At 33.6% G+C, this 22,433-nt stretch overlaps 1 protein-coding gene across 1 annotated transcript in view; it reads left to right on the top strand.

Annotated features, from left to right (window-relative positions):
• LOC126882762 (putative helicase mov-10-B.1) overlaps positions 1-15,809 on the top strand; it is a 190,047-nt gene extending 174,238 nt beyond the window's left edge. Inside the window, exons 14-15 of the mRNA XM_050647766.1 lie at positions 13,615-13,797; positions 15,500-15,809. Of these exons, the coding sequence (XP_050503723.1) occupies positions 13,615-13,797; positions 15,500-15,640 (324 nt within the window). The 3' untranslated portion in view covers positions 15,641-15,809. The remainder of the gene's footprint in view (positions 1-13,614; positions 13,798-15,499) is intronic.
• The last annotated feature ends 6,624 nt before the right edge of the window (positions 15,810-22,433 follow it).

Raw genomic sequence — 22,433 nt, 5'->3', positions numbered from 1 at the left:
ACCATTTCCTCCCTACAGGGTGCCTCAAACTTTTATTTCGGTTAAAACACATGTCAAGCTACAAAACCGTCTATATTCTTTGTCTCTAAAGATATTAGGGACATTTAAAAAACAATATTCACACACAAAACATAAGAGTATAATATGATTTCAATGTATACTCACATTTGTACCTCGTCCTCCCTACAGGGTGTCTCAAAATTTACACAAGAAAAACATTTCTTTTCTGCCACCCGGTTTAAGTACAAAAAAGGAGGTTAGGGATGTTCACTAATTTTTAAATATAGTTAAATTCAATAGATTACAAGGTATACAAAAACGTAACAATCATAAAACTGTTTAAAAATGTATATTTTTTAAGATAAATGAGTTCATAATGTTGATTTTCTTGGAGGCTAGAAAAACGGTACCCTGCAGCGAGGCTACGGTCTGTGACGTCAGCAGTCGTAACGTCTTTGATCGACGACTAGTTTTGTATACTTATTTACTCAGTGTATTTGAATGTGCGCAGTTTTTTTGCGTATTTTTATTAAAAATAAGCCAAATAAGTGGTGTTTTGTTCCTGGGTGTGTAAATACATCAAAAATCAGTTCTGACAAGATTTTTATTACCGTTCCAGCCAATTTAAAACAGAAAAAGAAATGGTTTGTTGCAGCTAGAACTTAAAATAACTAACTTAAAGAACTAACTTAATAAAATAAACATTATAGAAGTTTTCGAGAGACTTTCGGCCCTTGGTAATAATGTAATTGTTCTTTCTGCATTTACATTTTTCAAAAATACTTATTAGTTTTCTCAGGATTCGAAAAAAATGAATGAATTTAAATAGCATTGGACCAAGATTTTGCACCTACCCCCTTAAAGAGTAAATGAAAAAGTTTCGGGACCTCAAATTTGTATTCCTTAAACTGGGATATTCCTAAAAACGGGATTCTAATAATACATACAGTAAAAGTAAACCTTGAAATAACTACATGTGGATGTAGGTATGACTTTATATTATATTAAAATCATTAATAATTTAGTGAAAAGATTGGTTGAAATGAAAATGTATAATACCCAAGTTCAAAAATATTTTTTACCTTGGAACAGTTGTCAACTCGAAATACGAAACAACCGAAATAAGATATAGAGTTGAAAAGGACATAGCAACAGTTAACAACATGCATGAGAAATATTTTCACCCATTGCGACATAATATCTCTCCCACTAAAAATGCGGCTGCTAAAATGTTATTATTTCCGGTCTTGCTATATGGCGCAGAGGCCTGGACAATAATGGAAACATTAATGAAAAAGCTAGAGGCATTCGAGATGTGGGTGTACCCACGTATCCTCAAAATATCCTGGGCGACCCACACCAACGTATAGGTATTGCGTCGAATGGGAAAACAAAAAGAAATCTCTTTTACAGTTAAGAAACGAAATCTTAAATATTTCGGTCATATCATGAGGCATGATAAATATCGTATACTCCAACTGATAACTCAAGGTAAAATAGAGAGCAAACGCGGACCCGGAAGAAAAGACACTCATGACTTAAAAACTTACGCCAATGATTTGGACAAAAATCGATCGAGTTATTCAGAAACGCCTCAAATGAAATTAAAATTGCCATGATGATAGCCAACGTCCACAACGGACAAGGCACATGAAGAAGAATAAAAATATTTTTAATACACCTAACCAAGGTAAAGTAATAACCAGCCAATGTATGTATACAATATGCATGCGTACAATGCATGCATACAACTTTCTCTATTTTTTTTGTGGAGTATTAAGCATTTATTGTTTTAGCTTAAAGAAGACATGGAAAGTTATATGGAATATAAACTCAGTAAAGCTGTGGTAGATTTATTTTTTTACAAGATGCCAATAAATCATAAACCATTGTTACATCTACACTACAGTCGGTAGTTTATACGAATCGGCTTTCTGAAAACCTTCTTCCATTTTATTTGTTTATTTTTGTAAAACCCAAAATATGTCCTTACAAACAGTCTATCCATTTAAACTAAACAAATTCACTATAAAACTCCACTTTAACCCTGATAAAAAAGAAGAGAACAAAATAAAAAATGACCTGAAACGTCAAACAGGTAAACAGTAACACTATGAGAATGGCGCGCGCTTGGGGTATGCAACTAGTGACGTCAGGCCAATAGAGAAGCGTTCTTGAAATTTAAAATAATGCTAGATTTCTAATAAAGATTTTTTATAGAAAGGCTTTTTCAATTTTGTTGAAATTTTGGACAATTATTCCTAGGGTGTTTCTTAATCGTTTTACCTGTTTGAAATGACTTTTTAATTTTTTGTGAACATCCCTATTGTGTAAATACTAAAGAAAAATCTAAAATAATAAAAAAAATTGTGGAATCCGTGAATCTGTTCACGAAACAATCAAATACGAAAATGAGCATTATTTTATATATCCCTAACTTATGCCTCGCAGTTTATTATTTACTATATAGTAAGCTGCCATATGGCACCATATTATGCTGAAATTATAATTAAGACTGGAGAAGTATTGACGACAAGAGCTCTTATACCTGAGAAATCCTCCAAATTGGAAATAGATGATCGCAGAGATAAAAGGAAAATTTGTACGGCCGACAGGTGCCAATTTCGACTAAATCCCCTTTTCAATTCTCAAATATATCCAGAAATATAAAAATAAGTATTTATATAACAATAATAGGCTCGGTGTTACTTAACACACAGCTGAAAGACGAGAGATAGTCAATATATTTACCGAAGACAGTTTTAGATATTGCTAATTTTTATTTTTACGTCGCAGTTCCATTTCCTATTCAAGGAGCTCCAAGGTATGATTTGCGAAGTATCCATTAATTCTTTTGCATTTAAAGGGTACAGGGGAAGAACGGCAATAGTCCATTTGGATTTATCTCAAGAACCCTGACAAAAGATTAATTTTAGCTTATTGAATGTCAATATAATATGATATAAAGTTTAAGTATTTAGTATTTTATCATTATTTTTTTAATCTAACTGATTATTTCTCTTTAACTTTGACTTTATAATAGTTAACAAATATGAACTTTCAAGTTTCTCTAAAAAATCCAAATGAACTATTGGCGTTCTTCCCCTGTACCCTTCATTTGGTATTGGTCAAAGTTGCTAAAATTCATCAAGGTGATCCTATAGCTAGCAGATCTCGAACTATTACCTTCCAACATAAGTTTAAAAATGCACCAATAAGTTCTGATGATGTTGAAAGAAGTTTCTCCATTGAAAAACATTTATACACAGATAGAAAGCATAATATTTAAATTGTAAATTTTGGAAAACAAAAGATTATTGTCAATTTTTTGATTACGATAACACTATACTAAAATCACAATAAAGATGCACTAAAAATAAAGAAACCAAGACACGCTTAGAGGAGCACTCCCAAATCATAATTTACAATGTACATGGAATTGGAATTTACAATGTATTGATGTGATCTTGATTATTGATATGAGATAATATTCTTATATGTCATTTAATTTAATCAATGCATTTATAATAATCTAATTAATTTACCAGATCACATATCAATATGTTTTCAATCTCAGGGCTTTTTTTAAAATTAATTACTTACTTACGTGGCTTCTAAGTATTTCTCAATGGTTCCTAATCGGGATAGGAAAGACAAGAGTAAAATAATACACACATATGGGTTACAATTATAATCAAAATATTGTTTATTTTATTTAAATGGCAATCACTGCTTAATATTTGCTATATCTTGGGAATCTTATTTCCTTTTGGTTTCCAATTGAAAGTTTTTATTAACATTTAACTATTAGGATTTATTAGCAACAATTCTATTTCAGTTTGATGAAGCTTTTCTGATATTATTGATTATGTTCTTCAATTTTAAATGTGGTATTTAATACGAAAAACCCATACATTCATGTCCAAACAAATGAGACTGACCTTTTTCTGGTGAACTGAGAATGTCTTCACACAAGACCCGTTTCCTGCTATCCTTGGCTGCGATCAAAACCTCGTCCTGGCTTCCAGTAATGTTCTCCTTTGAAAACTAGCTCGTATAGCTCCCGTTCCTGCTTCTGTCGTGATGCCGTGTTTCTACCTTTTTCGAAACTTCAATCAGCTACCGGGACACTCTTGGCTCAAGGAGGTTCTTTACTCTCGACCTGGCCTACCTCTCGTTCCACGATAGATACTCCACACTCACGGAACTACACCGGCTTTCTCACTCTCCGTACACTACCGTCTACTACTGGAATTCACTTCTCGACAGCTCAAAACATTCTGATCTCTATTTTCAGTCATTCACCTACTTTCTAAATATCCCTTCCAGATTCACAAATCAACCTTCCACCACCAACTCTCATTCGCAGTATTCCTCAAAACCAATTTTTAATCTTTCTAAATATGCTTAATGGATTTCAAAAAAAAAATAGTTAATTCCCATTCTAAAATTACTTTCTACTATTTACAAAATTTAATGACCTATTATCTACTTCAACTGAGTCTTATTTAGCATAGGCTAATGATCGAACCTTCCGCGAACAACGATAATGACCTATTATCTATTTCAACTGAGTCTTATTTAGCATAGGCTAATGATCGAACCTTCCGCGAACAACGATAATGGTACGCGTCATTCACTTTGTTTATTCTCGGCGCATTGTCCCGAGTTTCGTAAGCTTCTTCTAATCACTTCTTAAAATTAAACATAACAATTTGTTGTATACAGGTTGTTCTAAATTTATATGCCCGTGGTTGAGAAAATTGAAAATATTTTATATTAAATTGAATTCTGTTTATAATTATCAAAATTTAATTTTCATATCAAATAGAAATATAACAAATCCCCGCCTTGTATTCGATAAAATTTATCTGCATTTTTAAATAAATTTTCTCGAGGCAAAACCAACTCCCTGTATATTTCCTTACTTTAATCTACGTCTTATACCCCTTCTCCTTGTATTACTCTAATTAGTCCCACCTGTAGAGTAATTGTTTCCTTATTTTCAGTGTCCTCATCCTGTGTTAGAGTGTCGGCTATTATGTTGTCTTTCCCTTTTTCCCATATCAATCTTCTGTCTTTTTCCTCAGATTTTTCACATACTTTTACCGTGTATTCTGCATCCTCGTTTTCATATGCCTCCTCTTCAAATGCCACTGTTTCGATCATATCTTTTTCGCTTTCATTTTTTAGCTTTATTTCTTCTTCTCCTGAGCTCGTCTCTTCTTTTGAGGAATCCCAGGTTTCCTTTGTTTCTGATACTCTCAAATTTTCTTCTTCTGGGCTCAACTCTTCTTTTGAGGAGCCACAGGTTTCATTTTCTTTTGTCTTTTTCTGACTTTTTCTCCCTTTTCTTCTTTGTCCTTTCTTCGTTGCCAAATTCATTTCCACTGTTTGTTCTTTACCTGATTCGTCCGTATTTTGTTTCTCCTGTTCCTTGTCCTGTTCTTCTTCTTTTTCTTCTGTTAGATTCATCGTATTATTTTTAAAATCTATCACTACATGTTTTTCTGCCAATTCGTCAACTCCTACTATCATGTCATGTGACATGTTTGGCATTATTACACATTGTAGTGCATACATCTTCTTACCCAGTCGTACCATTACTCGTATGCCTTCATTTATAGTTGCCAATGTCCGTTTGTTTGCGCCCACTAAATTTACCCTAGGTATTTTGTAAATTAAATTTGTTAAGTTAACTTCTTCTATTAGTTTTCTGTTGACCAATGTTATTTCAGATCCAGTGTCTATCATAATTTTAATTGGTTTCTCGTTGATAAATCCATCCACAAATTTTAAATTAACTCCATTTTTCTTTTCGTTGTTTCCTGCCATTTTAATAAACTCCTTGGGGTGACAAAAGATTCCTGTTTGATTTTTGGTTTTTAGTGAGCGCCGTCGTGAAAAGACGCCGGTTGCTCATCGTTGTTTATATTTTCGTCATAATGTCTCTCTCCGTCATATTCATCTGTCTGGGTATTATTTACTTCTCTTCTATTTTCTCTTGGTCTGTCGGATCTGTTTCGGTTTTCTCGATATCCCTGTTCATTTTGTCTACCATTATTTCTGTTTTCTTGATTTGAGCGTGTGGTGTTTCTATTCTGGTATTCTCGATTTCTATCCTCATTCCATTGCCTATTTCTTTGTTCATAATTTCCTCTTCCGTTGTCTCTATTTTCGTTTTCCCTTCTGGGATTAAAATCTCGTCTTGTATAGTCCCTCCTATTTTGATTTCTATCTCTGTAATCTTGTGTTTCTCGGGGCCTGTAATCTTCTCGCGACCTTCTTGATTTTCTTTCTCTTAGACGTGATTCTCTTATTTGTAGGAATTGGCATAAACTATCTATGTCTTTGTAATTTTGCAATGTGATATGGTCTTCCAGCGTTTCCTCGAAATGTCTTGCAATCAGTTCGACTAATTGTTCCGATGAGTAATTATATTGTAAATGCTTTGCATTATTGTAAATTTGTAAAGCATATGTCCTTTCTGATACCCCCATCCTATCATTGTATTTCCCATTTTGCAATTCCTTGTTAATTTCCAATTGTTGGACTTTTCCCCAGAAATAATTCAAAAATTTTTGTTCAAATTGTTGCCAATTGCCGAATTCTTCTTCTTTACTATCGAACCATAGGCTTGCTTCATATTTGAGATGGTTTCTGATAGTTTCTTTTGCTGTTTCGAAATTTCCGATGTGTTGTATTTTCTTTTTCAGGCTATTTATGAACGGCACTGGGTGTAATCTTCTTACGTCCCCGCCAAACCTTATCTTCACGTCATCTGTGCTATGTATAACCATTTCTCTTCTTTCTCCGACATTTTGTTGAGTATTGATTTCCGCAATCTTTCTTTCCACTTCTTCTATGTCTGCTTGAATAGCGTTTTGCAACTTGTTTTCCAAACTTTCCATTTCTTTTTTCTGGCAATTCGTTATCTCCTTTATTTTATTTTGAATTTTCATTTCTTGTTCTTTCATCTCGTTTTTCATTGTTGTCAAACATCCTTTTACTTCCTTTTCATACTTTCCTATGCGTTCCTCCATTTTCTTGTTGTTCTCTTCTATTGCTTGTTTCATTTTTTGTTGTGTTTCATCCATTTTTTGATCCAATTTTTGTTGTGTTTCATCCATTTTTTGTTGTGTTTCATCCATTTTTTGCTCCACTTTATCCATTTTCTTTGATGTTTCTTCCATGGCTTGTTTCGTTTCACGTTGATTTTCATCCCTTTTGGTTGTGTTTCTCTTTGATTGTCATCCAGTTTTTGTGACTGGAGTTGCATCAGTTGTAATAGTTTATCTATTCCTGATAATTCCTGATTTTCTGATGCCATGATTGTCGTGTCTAAAATATCTTCTTGGTCTGAATGTTCTTTTTGTTTTTTGTTGTCTTTGCTTTGGCTTCTTGTCACAGACATTTGTTTTCAAGAAGTACTATCCCCGCCAAATATGAAATTTTACTAGTATGTTACCAAGACGACTTTTTCTCACCCAAATATTATAAATTGTCAATAAATATATCAAATGTAAATATCGTAAAAGTAAATTATTAAATCAGTTATGTAAAATTTGTACCTAAAGAGATCTAAAATTTTATGTTATCAAATGTAAGTATCTCACTTTTTACCACAGGCATATAAATCTTCAAACACCGGCTTTACTCTTTCTATCCTTCAAATTTGCCACTAGAAATACTTTTCAATGCTTTCCACGTTGGACGACAGTTGATGTGATCTTGATTATTGATATGAGATAATATTCTTATATGTCATTTAATTTAATCAATGCATTTATAATAATCTAATTAATTTACCAGATCACATATCAATATGTTTTCAATCTCAGGGCTTTTTTTAAAATTAATTACTTACTTACGTGGCTTCTAAGTATTTCTCAATGGTTCCTAATCGGGATAGGAAAGAAAAGAGTAAAATAATACACACATATGGGTTACAATTATAATCAAAATATTGTTTATTTTATTTAAATGGCAATCACTGCTTAATATTTGCTATATCTTATTATTCTTAAACATAACATTTACACATGGGAATCTTATTTCCTTTTGGTTTCCAATTGAAAGTTTTTATTAACATTTAACTATTAGGATTTATTAGCAACAATTCTATTTCAGTTTGATGAAGCTTTTCTGATATTATTGATTATGTTCTTCAATTTTAAATGTGGTATTTAATACGAAAAACCCATACATTCATGTCCAAACAAATGAGACTGACCTTTTTCTGGTGAACTGAGAATGTCTTCACACAAGACCCGTTTCCTGCTATCCTTGGCTGCGATCAAAACCTCGTCCTGGCTTCCAGTAATGTTCTCCTTTGAAAACTAGCTCGTATAGCTCCCGTTCCTGCTTCTGTCGTGATGCCGTGTTTCTACCTTTTTCGAAACTTCAATCAGCTACCGGGACACTCTTGGCTCAAGGAGGTTCTTTACTCTCGACCTGGCCTACCTCTCGTTCCACGATAGATACTCCACACTCACGGAACTACACCGGCTTTCTCACTCTCCGTACACTACCGTCTACTACTGGACTTCACTTCTCAACAGCTCAAAACATTCTGATCTCTATTTTCAGTCATTCACCTACTTTCTAAATATCCCTTCCAGATTCACAAATCAACCTTCCACCACCAACTTTCATTCGCAGTATTCCTCAAAACCAATTTTTAATCTTTCTAAATATGCTTAATGGATTTCAAAAAAAAATAGTTAATTCCCATTCTAAAATTACTTTCTACTATTTACAAAATTTAATGACCTATTATCTACTTCAACTGAGTCTTATTTAGCATAGGCTAATGATCGAACCTTCCGCGAACAACGATAATGACCTATTATCTATTTCAACTGAGTCTTATTTAGCATAGGCTAATGATCGAACCTTCCGCGAACAACGATAATGTTACGCGTCATTCACTTTGTTTATTCTCGGCGCATTGTCCCGAGTTTCGTAAGCTTCTTCTAATCACTTCTTAAAATTAAACATAACAATTTGTTGTATACAGGTTGTTCTAAATTTATATGCCCGTGGTTGAGAAAATTGAAAATATTTTATATTAAATTGAATTTTGTTTATAATTATCAAAATTTAATTTTCATATCAAATAGAAATATAACAGTATATAGGTACATTGTAAATCCCAAGTAAAACAGTATATTATAAGTAGTTATACATTGTAAATCATGATTCGCGAGTACTCCTCGTCACAGTCAATGCGTCTTGGTTTGTTTATTTCTTCATCTTTATTATGATTTTAGTATAGTCTGTGTCTATCTCAGAGATATGTAAAGAAAATAGATCAGGCTAGTCATATGCCACTCAATGCACCGGGGTGTAACGCCGATATCAAGTACGGTGGTCTAGCTATCTTTGTCTGTCGTGCGAGTGTGAGCGTATCTACCAAGAGGTGGGAATAACGGAACGACAGTGACACACAGGCGGCGGCCATCATATGCTAGAGAGAGAAAGCTAAGCATCGGTAGAGAGAGATAGATAGACCACCGACCGGAACTGTTCCGCGTTACGCTATTTTTCGAACTGGCCTAATCTATTCTGTTATATCTATGGTCTATCTACTACAAGTATGACAGGTTCTGCATTTCTTAAAATTTTGTTATTTTATATAGTAAAATAAGTAAATGTCAAAATTGTATTTTAATCTTCTTCTTCTTCCTGCGTGATGAATGTTGGCCATCATCATGACAATTTTAATCCTATCTGCAACAGCGCGAAAAAGCTATACATACAGGGTGATCAACTTCTGTGACAAAGTCCAATATATCTGTTATTAAACAATATATGAAAAAAAGTTGTTAATAAAAGTTATAGACACCTTTAATGTACATATTTTAAAATTAGTGAGAAATATACAGGGTCCTCCATAACACGGTGCCAAACCAAAGTTATGTTTTTTTAAATGGAACACCCTGTATTTTATTAAAAATCTGGTTTCTCTACATTTTTCTGATTCTACAGATGTAAGACTTGTCTAGGGTTATACTGAGTGTTTCAAAGTTACGAGCACTTTTATTAAAACATCATACTGATTTGATCGACCTGTATGTTTCTAACGGTGTAATATAAATTTATTTTTTAATACTTTTGACTGTCAATATTAAAGTAGTTTTGCAACAATGTACAATTTTTTTATAACTATACAAATTGTATACAGGGTAAGTCAAAATGTAAATACAATATTTTCTTCATGATTTTAAATGGAACACCCTGTATTTTATATTATTATCGAAAAGTTCTGTCACTATACTTACATATCTTTTAAATATTCCCTATACCTAGAGTTATTAGTTTTCGAGATATTTTATTTTTATTGTTGATAACAACATGTATTGCTTAGTTAATAACAATATTTTATTAAAAAAAAACTAAATTAAATAAAAAAAATGTTCAACGTACTTCTTATGTTATAAAAGGTGTTCAAAAGGACCTCCCATAACGTCTACACAAGCCTGGAGACGAGCTTCGAAAGACCTTATGTTTGTAAGCATTTGTTGTGTAACACTTTGAAAGGCGTTTTGAATCCTTATTTTCGTATCGTCAACTACTATTGTTGGAGTTGTACACTACGTCTTTAATATAACCCAAAAAAAAGAAGATAACTTTGTTTAATTCTGGTGATCTGGGTGGCCAGTGAACTGGCCCATCTCTTCCTATCCATCTTTCAGGAAATAGTTCATCGAGTTCACCGTTGACAAGTGCGTTGTGGTGAGCAGGGGCTCCGTCGTTTAGGTACCACATATGTTGGCGGATGTTTAATGGTACATTTTCAAGTAGAATAGGTAAACGATTCACTAGAAAATTTAAATTAACCGCACCATTTACCGATTCCTCAAAGAAAAAAGGACCTATAACGTAATTGCCTGCGATTCCACCCCAAACATTTAAGGACCATCTCGTTTGATTATGTGTCTGAGCACAGTACGGATTGATTGTGGAATAATAATGAAAATTGTGTCTGTTTACACTACCATTTTTGTGGAATGTTGCCTCGTCTCCAAAAAAAAAGAAACAAACTCAAAAAACCTCTCTGGATAACTATTTGTTGTTTTGACCATTAACAAAATTGTACTCTTCGTTCGAAATCATCCCCAACAAGTTCCTGATGTAATTGTATATGATATGGGTGCATGTTGTTTTTCTTGAATATGTTTTGGATATATCCATAACTTATATCTTGCTCTCTTGTAATATTTTGAATACTTGTATGAGGATTTTCCGTCACAGGCAGTAAAACATTTAATTCATTTTCATCCGTAATAATAATTTTTGTTTTTTTCCTTTGCTTCATAAAGAGAACCAGTACGATTAAACCTGTCTAATAAGTTTTCACATACTCTCTTATTTGGTTGTTGACGCTGTGGATACCGTTCCTTATAAATTCTTATGGCCACTAATGAGTTTTTGAAACACTCTCCTAAAAGCTATATCATGCCTGTCATTTCTTCACGACTAAAATTCATTGTTAGGTAACAATTATAACAATATGGCAAACAATTATAATCAATAACAAAAATAAAAACGTACAAATAATTAAAATCTTACATCTGACAGTTCTTATGTCAATTATTTCAAAGCCACCATAAACAAGAACTTGCAGCAGTTTAAAGTTCCCATTTCTTCGCGGAAAATTAATATGATTTTGTTAGTAAATAAAAAATTGTCGTTATTGTATAGAATTTACCATAAACTTGGAGAAAAAATGAAATGCAGTCTAATTTTAATTATCATTAATAAACTCATTGGAGGTTTCTAATATTAATAAGAGTAATTAATTTACTGTAATAAACATAGCTATGAGTTATCAACAATAAAACTAAAATATCTCGAAAACTAATAACTTTAGGTATAGGGAATATTTAAAAGATATGCAAATATAATGAAAGAACTTTTCGATGGTAATATAAAATACAGGGTGTTCCATTTAAAAATATGAAGAAAATATTTTATTTGCATTTTGATTTACCCTGTATACAATTTGTGTAGTGATAAAAAAATTGTACGTTGTTGCAAAACTACTTTAATATTGACAGTCAACAGCAGTAAAGAAATAAGTTTATATTATACTGTTAGAATCGTACAGGGCGATCAAATCAGTATGATTTTTTGATAAAAGTGCTCATAACTTTGAAACACTCAGTATAACCCAGACAAGTGTTATATCTTTTTAATCAGAAAAATGTAAAGAAACCAGATTTTGAATAAAATACAGGGTGTTCCATTTAAAAAAACATAACTGTATATTTCTCACTAATTTTAAAATGTGTACATTAAAGGTGTCTATAACTTTTATTCATATATTTTATAATAACAGATATATTGGACTTTGTCACAGAAGTTGATCACCCTGTATGTTGTGTTTAATCAGGTTCTGAGATTCTTCAACAAGGATGTTCTTTTTCTTCCCTGACCCTGCTTTCCAAATATTTTTCCTTGCAGAATGTCTTGTAGGAGAGCGTATCTGGATTCATTTCGCATAATGTGTCCGAAGTATTGTAACTTTCGAGATTTGATGGTGCCGAGTACCCCTCGGCTCTCCTTCATTCGTATGAGGACCTCCTCATTTGTGACTCGGTCAATCCACGGGATATTATTCTCCCAGATAGCCATATATCAAATGCCAATTTTTTGCACATATCTTCGTTGAAGGTCCACGATTCAACACCATAAAAAAAACAGAAAAGACGTAGTATCGCAGTATTCTTACTTTTATACCAAGGGAGAGGTTGCGGATCTTGAGGAAGGCTCCCATCAAGTTGAAAGTGGATCTAGGTTTTCCGATGCGCGCTATGTCTTGGTTGTTGGTCCATTCTTAATTTATTATGGTGCCGAGGTAGTTGTAGTGATTCACTCTTTCTACAGGGGTTTGGTTCACATAGAGTTTACCCTCTCTTATCTTTTTCTGGTTAATGATTATAAGTTTTGTCTTGTTTACGTTTATACTGAGTCCATATTTTTTAATGTAATACGTTATTTTGTTCATGAGGGCTTATAAGTCTTCTAGGTTGTCCGCAAATACTACGGTGTCATCTGCGTATCTAATGTTTGTTTAGCTGGTACCCATTTAGCAGAATACCCTTTTTAGTTTGGTGCAAAGCTTCGATAAAAATTCTTTCAGAGTAGAGATTGAAGGAGACAAAATGTAAAAATGTAGGCTTGCCTCAATCCACGCATGATCTTCGTATATTCGGTGTGTTCACCTTCAACTCTGAGATTGTCTGTCTGATTCCAGTAAAGGTTTCCAATTCTTTTCAGATATTGGTTGTTAATTTCAGTCTTCTTTTAGTATTTGCATTATCTTTCTCGTAATCAACCAGACATGCGTATACTTCACAATTGATGACTTTGCGTCTTTGCATTTAAATCTTATTGCAGTTTTAATCTTTTTTAAATACTAGAAGGAAGGCATTTGATATTATTATTATATTAATTGGCTTTTAATCGCAAAATGTATATACATTTTCTTTAAAAAATCTTGCATATTGCTGTTTTCTTTTACTGTTGCATGTATTGCAGTCTCTAGTGATAATACAGCATTCTACACAAGCTAAATATTTTTATAGCTCATAATTAATTTGTTTATAGGTTGAGAAGTTAAAAGAAGCTTTTGCAAGTAAAAAGTGGAATTCTTTGCTCACTGGATCCGTGGAGCAGTTTCAGGGAAAAGAAAGACTAGTTATCATTATCTCTACAGTGAGATCCAAAAATGCAAGTAAATTTGAACATATTGACAAGATGTGTGATTTAGGTTTTCTGAAAAATCCAAAGGTATATTTAAACAATTTTATTATTTAGTTGAAATGCTTTATAAAGGGTATATTTAATTTAAAAATTCCCTTGAAGGGCTACATCACAAAATATTTTCGAACTAAAAAGTTCATCATCGCAGTGCTGTTAATCTGGAATAATTATAACCATTTTAATGAAAGCAAACGTTAATATGAAATTTTGACGGCTAAAAATATATGATGGTTATTCTTACAGGTTTTAACATGCTGAAGTGACCAAAATATAGGGATGAAAACCCTTTAAATGTTGTACAGTTGTATATAATTTGCATGTTTATTAAATTGAGTGTGATGTTTAAAATAATCCTAGGTTTTACATCAGGCAACACAGGACTCCCCAAGACACGTAGGTTGTTCGTCCAGAGCACAACCCACGTGCTGTAACTTGTTTACACTCTCACCTAGGACGGCGCAAAGTTGTTCCAAATGCTGAAAACGTGGTCGTAAGCTAAAATAATTCCCTATTTAGGGATTTTCATGTTTACAGTGACTTTCTCATACTATCGTAGAGTTGTAATACGCAGGTATAAGGATAAGACCGGATCTATTGTTATTCATAATCCCGGTACAAGTGAGTCATGTACGTCCTTATTTTGGCTGGCAGTGAAAGTCAAAAAGAACGCGTAGATTTGAAACGCTGTAAATCGTTTTGTGGTTTATCAATTTTATTGCTGTAAAGCAGATTTTCCTTTTTCAAGTATGAACATATTAATTTAAGATGAAAGTTGACTAAAGCTTTGATTCCAATAAATACATAAAATTTGTTAATGAATAAACAGTAAAAATATGCTTGAAATAATCAAACTTTCGTAAAAATACATTCAAACGGTACATAATTCTGCATAATTCTGCTTTTAATGTTTATTAATCTCAAAACGTACTACAGTCAGAAGATACATAGTCACATTGATTTAGCTGCCTTTAACTGCCTTTGCATTGCTAGCAGTTATTTAAATACGCATAATACGCAATAAATGACGCATATTATATGATTCTGGCGATTGTTGTTTACGTATGGGCGGTTGTACCCAAGTAATAGGTTCTAAATATTGTACTTCAAAAAGAAGATGTATTGGTAATAACCAATTTCAAAAATCCCTTATAATAAAAAATTTCAAAAAAATATGCGTTTAAAATAAAATATTCGAATGTCTTTCGGCCGTATTGGATCCGCCATTTTGTTTTTCAAAAAATAATGTTTTGTAATAATGATTTGTAATCAGTGACCTTAAAATACCAAATTTGACAAAACATTTTGTGTTTTGATTGATATTTTTAATTTCTTTCCGCCATGTTTGGTCCGCCATTTTGTTTTTCAAAAAAAGTCAGATTAGTAATCGCAGCGATGTAAAAAACCCTCAATACGGAAGTCATTCCGAAGTGTGAACAATATAAGCTTTTAAAAGTTCATGGCCACCTTTTCGGCATATGGGACCGCAGTGCTGAGTAACAAACTATGAGCTTGTGGAGTAAAATAAAAAAATATTTTTTGCTTTAAATGCCTTGTGCTAAAACTTGAGATTTAACAAAAACAATGTGTTCTCAATGAAATTGAATTACTTTGTACCACTTCGAAGATGACAAAATATCCTGATGTCCTTATTTATTTCTGATACACAATTAGAACCAGATCTTTCTTTTGTAACATTTCATTGATGACTAAAACTTTTCTCTTTTTTTAGCGACTTAACGTAGCGTTAACAAGAGCGAAGGCCCTTTTAATCGTAATTGGTAATGGAACTGTTTTGAAAACCGACCAAAATTGGTCGTCCTTCATACAATACTGCTCCGAAAACAAGTCTACTACAGGAAAAAGCTTTTAAATCTAAATTAAAGATTATTGGAAACTATTTTATCAAGCCATTGGAAGACTTAGATTAAGAATATTTTTTTAAAATACCAAAATATAGTTCTAAGTTTTTGTCACACGTAGTTTTTTAAGTGTACTACAATGGTACAATGTTTTAAATAAACATACTTTTTAGTTATTAATGACCTTGATTTTATTGGATCTTTTTCGTAATGTTATTTATCCCACGACAGTTCTAATATAAAAATATACAGGGTGTACCAAAAACGCAGGTAATAAATTAAAACACATATTCTGGGACCAAAAATAGTTCGATTGAACCTAACTTACCTCAGTACAAATAATGTGTACATAAAAAAAATGAAAGCACACATGAAAGTGCTGACAGAAGTGAAAACTTATAGTATATAAATTACGAGCTCGATGCTTTTTCCCCATCTAAAAGGAAGTGCTATACCTATATTATATACGCGTTGCGTACATTCTATGCTATTTGTGTATACATACACATAATGCACATAATATAATATACAGTGACGAGCGCGCTAATAACCGGAAAAATAGCTCAAAAGATGGAAAACATAATACATTACGACACAAAAAGATATGAAACTAGTGGAGGTGGAAATTTTCGTTATAAACGTCTAAAATAACATTAAATTACATAGTTTCTCACCTTTAGACGTATCACAGCAGTATAACAACTGCCACTGTGACAGTAGAATTTTATAAAATACTCCTGCCACAGACGTCTAAAGGTGGGAAACTATGTAATGTAATGTTAATTAATACGTTTGTAACGATAATTTCCACCTCCACTAGTTTCATCTCTTTTTGTTGCTCAATGTATTATGTTTTCCATCTTTTGAGCTATTTTGCCGGTTATTAGGGTGCTCATCACTGTATATACGTACGAAATTTAGTTCGGCAAAGTGATGACGGTCGCAAACTCAATACTTTTTCCCATCTAAAAAGTTCTCAACGTCCGTGAAGAAGTTTTCACTTCAAAAATTTATTTTGTCGAAGCAATGACGGTCACGATGAAGGTCGCTAATTCAATAGTTCTCCATCCAAAAAGTGCACAACGTCCCTAAAGAAGTTTTCATTTCAAAAATTTATTTCGCCGAAGCGACGACAGTCGCTAATTCAACACTTTTTTCCCATCTACAAAGGGCACAATGTCCCTAAAGAAGTTTTCACTTCAAAAATCTATTTTGTTGAAGCAATGACGGTCGGTAATTTAATACTTTTTCCCCGTCGAAAAAGTGCAAAACGTCCCTAAAGAAGTTTTCACTTCAAAAATTTATTTTGCCGAAGCGATGACGGTCGCTAATTCAATACTTTTTCCCCAGCTTAAAAGGGCACAACCTCCCTAAAGAAGTTTTCACTTCAACAATAATTTATTTCGTCAAAGTATTGACGGTCGCTAATTTAATATTTTTCCCCATATAAAAAGGGCACAACGTCCCTAAAGAAGTTTTCACTTCAAAAATATTTCGTCGAAGCCATGACGGTCGCGATGACGGTCACTAAATCAATACTTTTTCCCCATCTAAAAGTGAACAACGTCCTTGAAGAAGTTTCCACTTAAAAAATTTATTTCGTCGAAGCAATGACGGTCGGGATGACGGTCGCTAATTCAATATTTTTCCCATCGAAAAAGGGCACAACGTTTCTACAGAAGATTTCACTTTAAAAATTTATTTCGCCGAAGCGATGACGGTCGCTAATTTAATTTTTTCCCCATCTAAAATGTGCACAACGTCCCTAAAGAAGTTTTCACTTCAAAAATTTATTTCGTCGAAGCAATGACGGTCGCTAATTTAATACTTTTTCCCCATCTAAAAAATGCACAATGTCATTAAAGAACTTTTCACTTCAAAAATTTATTTCGCCGATGCGACGACGCGACGGTCGCGATGACCATCGCTAATTCAATAATTTATCCCCATCTAAAAAGTGCTCGACGTCCTTAAAGAAGTGTTCTCTTCAAAAATTTATTTCGTCGAAGTAATGACGGTCGCTAATTCAATACTTTTTCCCATCTAAAAAGTGCACAACGTCCTTAAAGAAGTGTTCACTTCAAAAATTTATTTCGTCGAAGCAATGGCGGTCGGCTAATTCAATACTTTTTCCACATCTAAAAAGTGCACAACGTCCCTAAAGAAATTTTCATTTCAATAATATTACTATTATTATACGTACATTATAATAATATACGTACAAAATTTATTTCGTCGAAGCGATGACGTTCGCGAAATCAATCCTTTTTCCCCATCCCAAAATAGATTTTACATTTATTTTAAATTTAAATACTTCTACACAATTTATATATACATACACATAATAAATATACGTACAAAATTTATTTTGCCGAAGAGATGACGGTCGCGAAATAAATCCTTTTTCCCCATCCTAAAAGAGGCTTTACATTTATTTTAAATTTAATCTGTTTATACAATTTATATATACATACACATAATATGCCTATACTTATGTGTACAAAATTTATTTGGCCGAAGCGATGATGGTCGCGAAATCAATCCTTTTCCCCATCCTAAAATAGGTTTTACATTTATTTTAAATTTAAATACCTCTACACAATTTATATATACATACACATAATATAATAGCATAAGCGATGACGGTTGCGAATTCAATGATTTTTCCCCTATCCAAAAATCGCACATGGTCCCTAAAGAAGTTTTCACTTCAAAAAATTACAGCATTTTGAATTTACAAAATGAAAATGGATTTTTTCAATATATCGAAAACTATTAGAGATTTTTATTGAAAATGGACATGATGTGGCATTCTTATTGCAGGAACAGCTTAAAAAAGAATAGTAAAAATTGTGCACCACATAAAAAGTTTATTGGGGATTTGTTTCCTTAAACCCCCACAAATATTTGCGTAAGTTCCAATTAAATTATTATTGTGATACCATTAGTTACAACGCAATGTTTTTAAAACTTTTTCGCCTCTTAGTACTCTTTGGATAAGCCAGTTTTTATCGAGATATCTTTGAACGTTGGTAAAATCCGCCAAATATTTTTAAATGGTTAAGTAAGATTATTGAAAAAGTACTAAGAGGCATAAAAATTTTAAAAACTATCCCTCTCTCTTACCCGTTCCGCCTCGCTGAATTGCTCAGTGTCGGCCTAGCAGCTTTAGAAGATTGAGGTTCCTGTCGCTGTTACCGCCAATGTGAAATTCATGCTGTAATGTTTTTAAATGCGAAATGGATTTCACCTATTGACATCCATGGTCAGTTCATATCGCATAAACTTCGATTAACGCTTTCGCTGCTGATGACTTTAACGACGTTGTTCTCTTGAGGCTGACAATATACGAAAGTAAGTTATATGCCCTTGTCGATGGCGTCAAAAGACGTCATCCGCCTGTGACTTAAAAATCAGATGACGTCCTTTGATGTCATCTGCAGCGAAAAGGGTTAACTGACGATGAATTTCAATAGATAATTCACAGTATGAATTTCACATTGACGGTAACAGCGTCCGGGACCTCCATCTTCGAAGGCTGGTAGGCTGACACTGACCAATGCAGTGAGGGAAAAGTGGTGAGGTAAGAGAGAGAGAAAGAGAGAGATGTGTATGGTAGTATTACCAGATTTTTCCCAGCACGTCACACTCTTTTTCAGCGGTTTAATTAGGGAACTTTTTTTACGAATGACTTTGACGGTAACAGCGACCGGAAACTCCATCTTTGAAGGCTGCTAGGCCGATACTGAGCTATACAGCAAGACGAAAATGTAAGACTGATGTGTAAAGTAGTGTTGCCGTATTTCTCCCAGCACGTTGCACTCTCTTTCAGTGGGAGAGGATGATTCAATGAAATCTTACCGAATTACTCTCGAGCTGTTAAAAATTATCGATTTGTTTTGCTCTCGTGACACTTTGACATAATTTCACTCCCCTTTGGGTCGTGAAATTAAAACTGTCAAAGTGTCATTCGGGATACAAGTCGATAATTTTAGAGCTCTCGTGTAATTACTACCCATACTTCCGGCATTTCCTCTCGTTCCCAGATTTTCGTCAGAAGGCTATTATAATATATTCTCGATAAGTGCTTCTCCCCATGCTTGATTAATTACCAGTACTACTTTCACTTTTATTGTTTTTCATGCTATGTATGATTTATCTTATTTCTTCCTCGTTTGGAGTATCCGTTGTGTCCGCCGGGTAGTTAACTTCCTCTTATCATTTCCACTTGCCCCGTTGCCCCTCATCACTTCCATCCGGTTCTTCATTAAGTAGCTCTCTAAAATGATCCTGCCATCTATCTATCTTCCCCTGCTTATCTCCTATTAGGTGCCCTTCCTTACTCTTGTAGTAATTCCGTTTTCTTGCACATTATGGTCACTGCACCTTCTCGCCTCCTGGTAAAAGTTCCTTACTTTTTCATTGATATAATGCTCTTCAATCTCTTGAACTAATAATTAAGTGATAAGTGAAGTAAAATTAAAAGAAAAATCAAAACAACTGGATAAGACGTCAGAAGCGAATGGCGGAAACTGGGGGAAGCCTATGTTCAAAATTAATTTAATTTTCAATGTTCAAAATAATACTCATTAACAATTATTATTTAATAAATTTATTCTTTTGCACATCTAGAGAGACCTAAATGAATTACCAAAAAGTATCGAATTAACATGTTCATGAAAATGATTCTTGATAATTTAATAGAATAATTTGCCAATTCATGTCTTAGAAAATAGTTAAATTATATGCCGTAAATATAATAAAGCAATTTAGTTGGTATATAAATGGATTTAGATGTATTAAAGCTAATCTTCCTAACTTCTAAGCTATTTTCGTATATAGCCACCCACCAATAGAGATATTATGGGCGACCCTAAAAACAAATAAAGTTTAAGACATAAGCCTATTACGACCACCAAAGATATATTCGGAAAAACCAATAAGCTGAATCAATATTACACTCACGTCTCATCAATTATTGATGCTTCGTGATTTCCAAATCCCAAACCTTATTATATGGACGCTAAAATATTCCTACATCCAACCAAATTTACATGCTACAAGATAACTATCATGTCAAATAAGTACGTAGGTACAGTGTGATTTTCCATACACTAGTGATGGCTAACAATATTTGTTTTGGAGTTTTGCACCAAATATATTGTACTTGAATATTAAACAATTAACAATTAAATAACTTATTAGAACTGAAGTAAAATTGCGCATAGAATAATGATAAAACACAGTGAGAAAGCACAGACAATATAATAAAATAAATCTCAACTCCGATCTTTTTAAACACCTAATTTTTTTATAAATAACAAAATATTCTATAATACATACAGGGTTCTTAAACTCATAAGTGGAGCATAGAGCTTCAGTCCTTCAGTGAAAATGCGTCAAAGAGTTCTATTTTGCGCTAATAATGCCTTCACCTCATTCCAAAACTCTCGACGTATTATCGTCGTCCTTTGCTTGAAGATTCTGCACTCCTCTAGGGCAGTCTAAGCAGTGGCGGACACATATGGGGGGCGCACGAGGCGCGCCCCCTCCCCTTGCTGTCTCACATCAAAACAGCACCTTAAGACCACTAAAGCGAACGCCACTTATATAAGTAAAACAACGTGTAACGAACTTATTTCATGCTGTGAAACAGTAATGTTATCGAGAATACTGGAGGATATCCAAGATTTTCGTTATTACAGCATCATCTTCGACGAGACTACGGACATAGCACACATCGCCCAACTGAGTTTAGCTGCAAGATATGTTGCTGATGACGGAAAATTTTTAACGAAACGAAACAAAACGAAAGATTTTTAAGTTTCATTGACATCCATAAATAGAGTATTGTAGTGAAAATATTTACGATGATCCTCAAGGGAGTTAAGAGCGTAGCATTACTGGTGAAGTATTGGGTACTACAATTCTAAGGAGAATGGAATGCCTTTCTCTGTCCCTGGAGAACTGTCTGTATAGCCTGTGATAGTTGCTCAGTTGATATATCAGAGTTGAATGGAGTCAATATTGTAACGAAAGAGTTTCGAATCTGCGCAATAAACAGTCCCCGGCTTGGGAGAATTCCAACCGTCGGAATACCAGTAGCCGTGACGTCACAGAAGCGACGGCGCTGTGAGCGAAGATCTCCAGAATATTCATTAGGCCGAGGGATATGTAGACATTTCGAGAACAGGACCTATTGGCTATTTAAGCGGAGCGCGCTGTTATTAGAGTTTAGTTTTAAGCTAAAGTTTGTAAAGTAAAGTCTGTAAAAATAAATTCGTCTGTACTGTTATATAAATAAAATCGTATATAAATACGAACCGCTTGTTTCTTTGTAATTATAAGTTATTACAGTAAATAACCGCTACAGTGCTGTCAGGTGTGGGGTGTAAATAAATGAAAAGTGAAAAAAAAGACTTTTGAACTTTATTCGTGGGGAATAATCGGAGTGCGTTAATTGTTCGGTATTCGGAAAGACTTTTAAAAGACTTTTGAACTTTATTCGTCGGGAATAATTGAAGTGCGTTGATTGTTCGGTATTCGGAAAGACTTAAGACATTTTGAAAAGTACGTGTGTGCCGAACAAAGATGTTGCTACAAGAACTGACCATAAAACAGCTCCGTGAACAATTAGAAGAGTACGAATTAGACAGCAGTGGGTGCAAGATAGTCCTACAAGCACGACTCAAGGATGTCCTCACGAAGAACGGAGATGACCCAGAGACGTTGCACTTCCAGTCAGCAGAACAAGTAATCTTAACGAAATTAAAAACTGTTTCTGAAACGATCGATGAAACTTCT

Source organism: Diabrotica virgifera, chromosome 1, assembly GCF_917563875.1.
Source record: "Diabrotica virgifera virgifera chromosome 1, PGI_DIABVI_V3a".
In the NCBI taxonomy this organism is placed as follows: domain Eukaryota; kingdom Metazoa; phylum Arthropoda; class Insecta; order Coleoptera; family Chrysomelidae; genus Diabrotica; species Diabrotica virgifera.
This window is presented reverse-complemented; position numbering and strand designations above follow the sequence as displayed.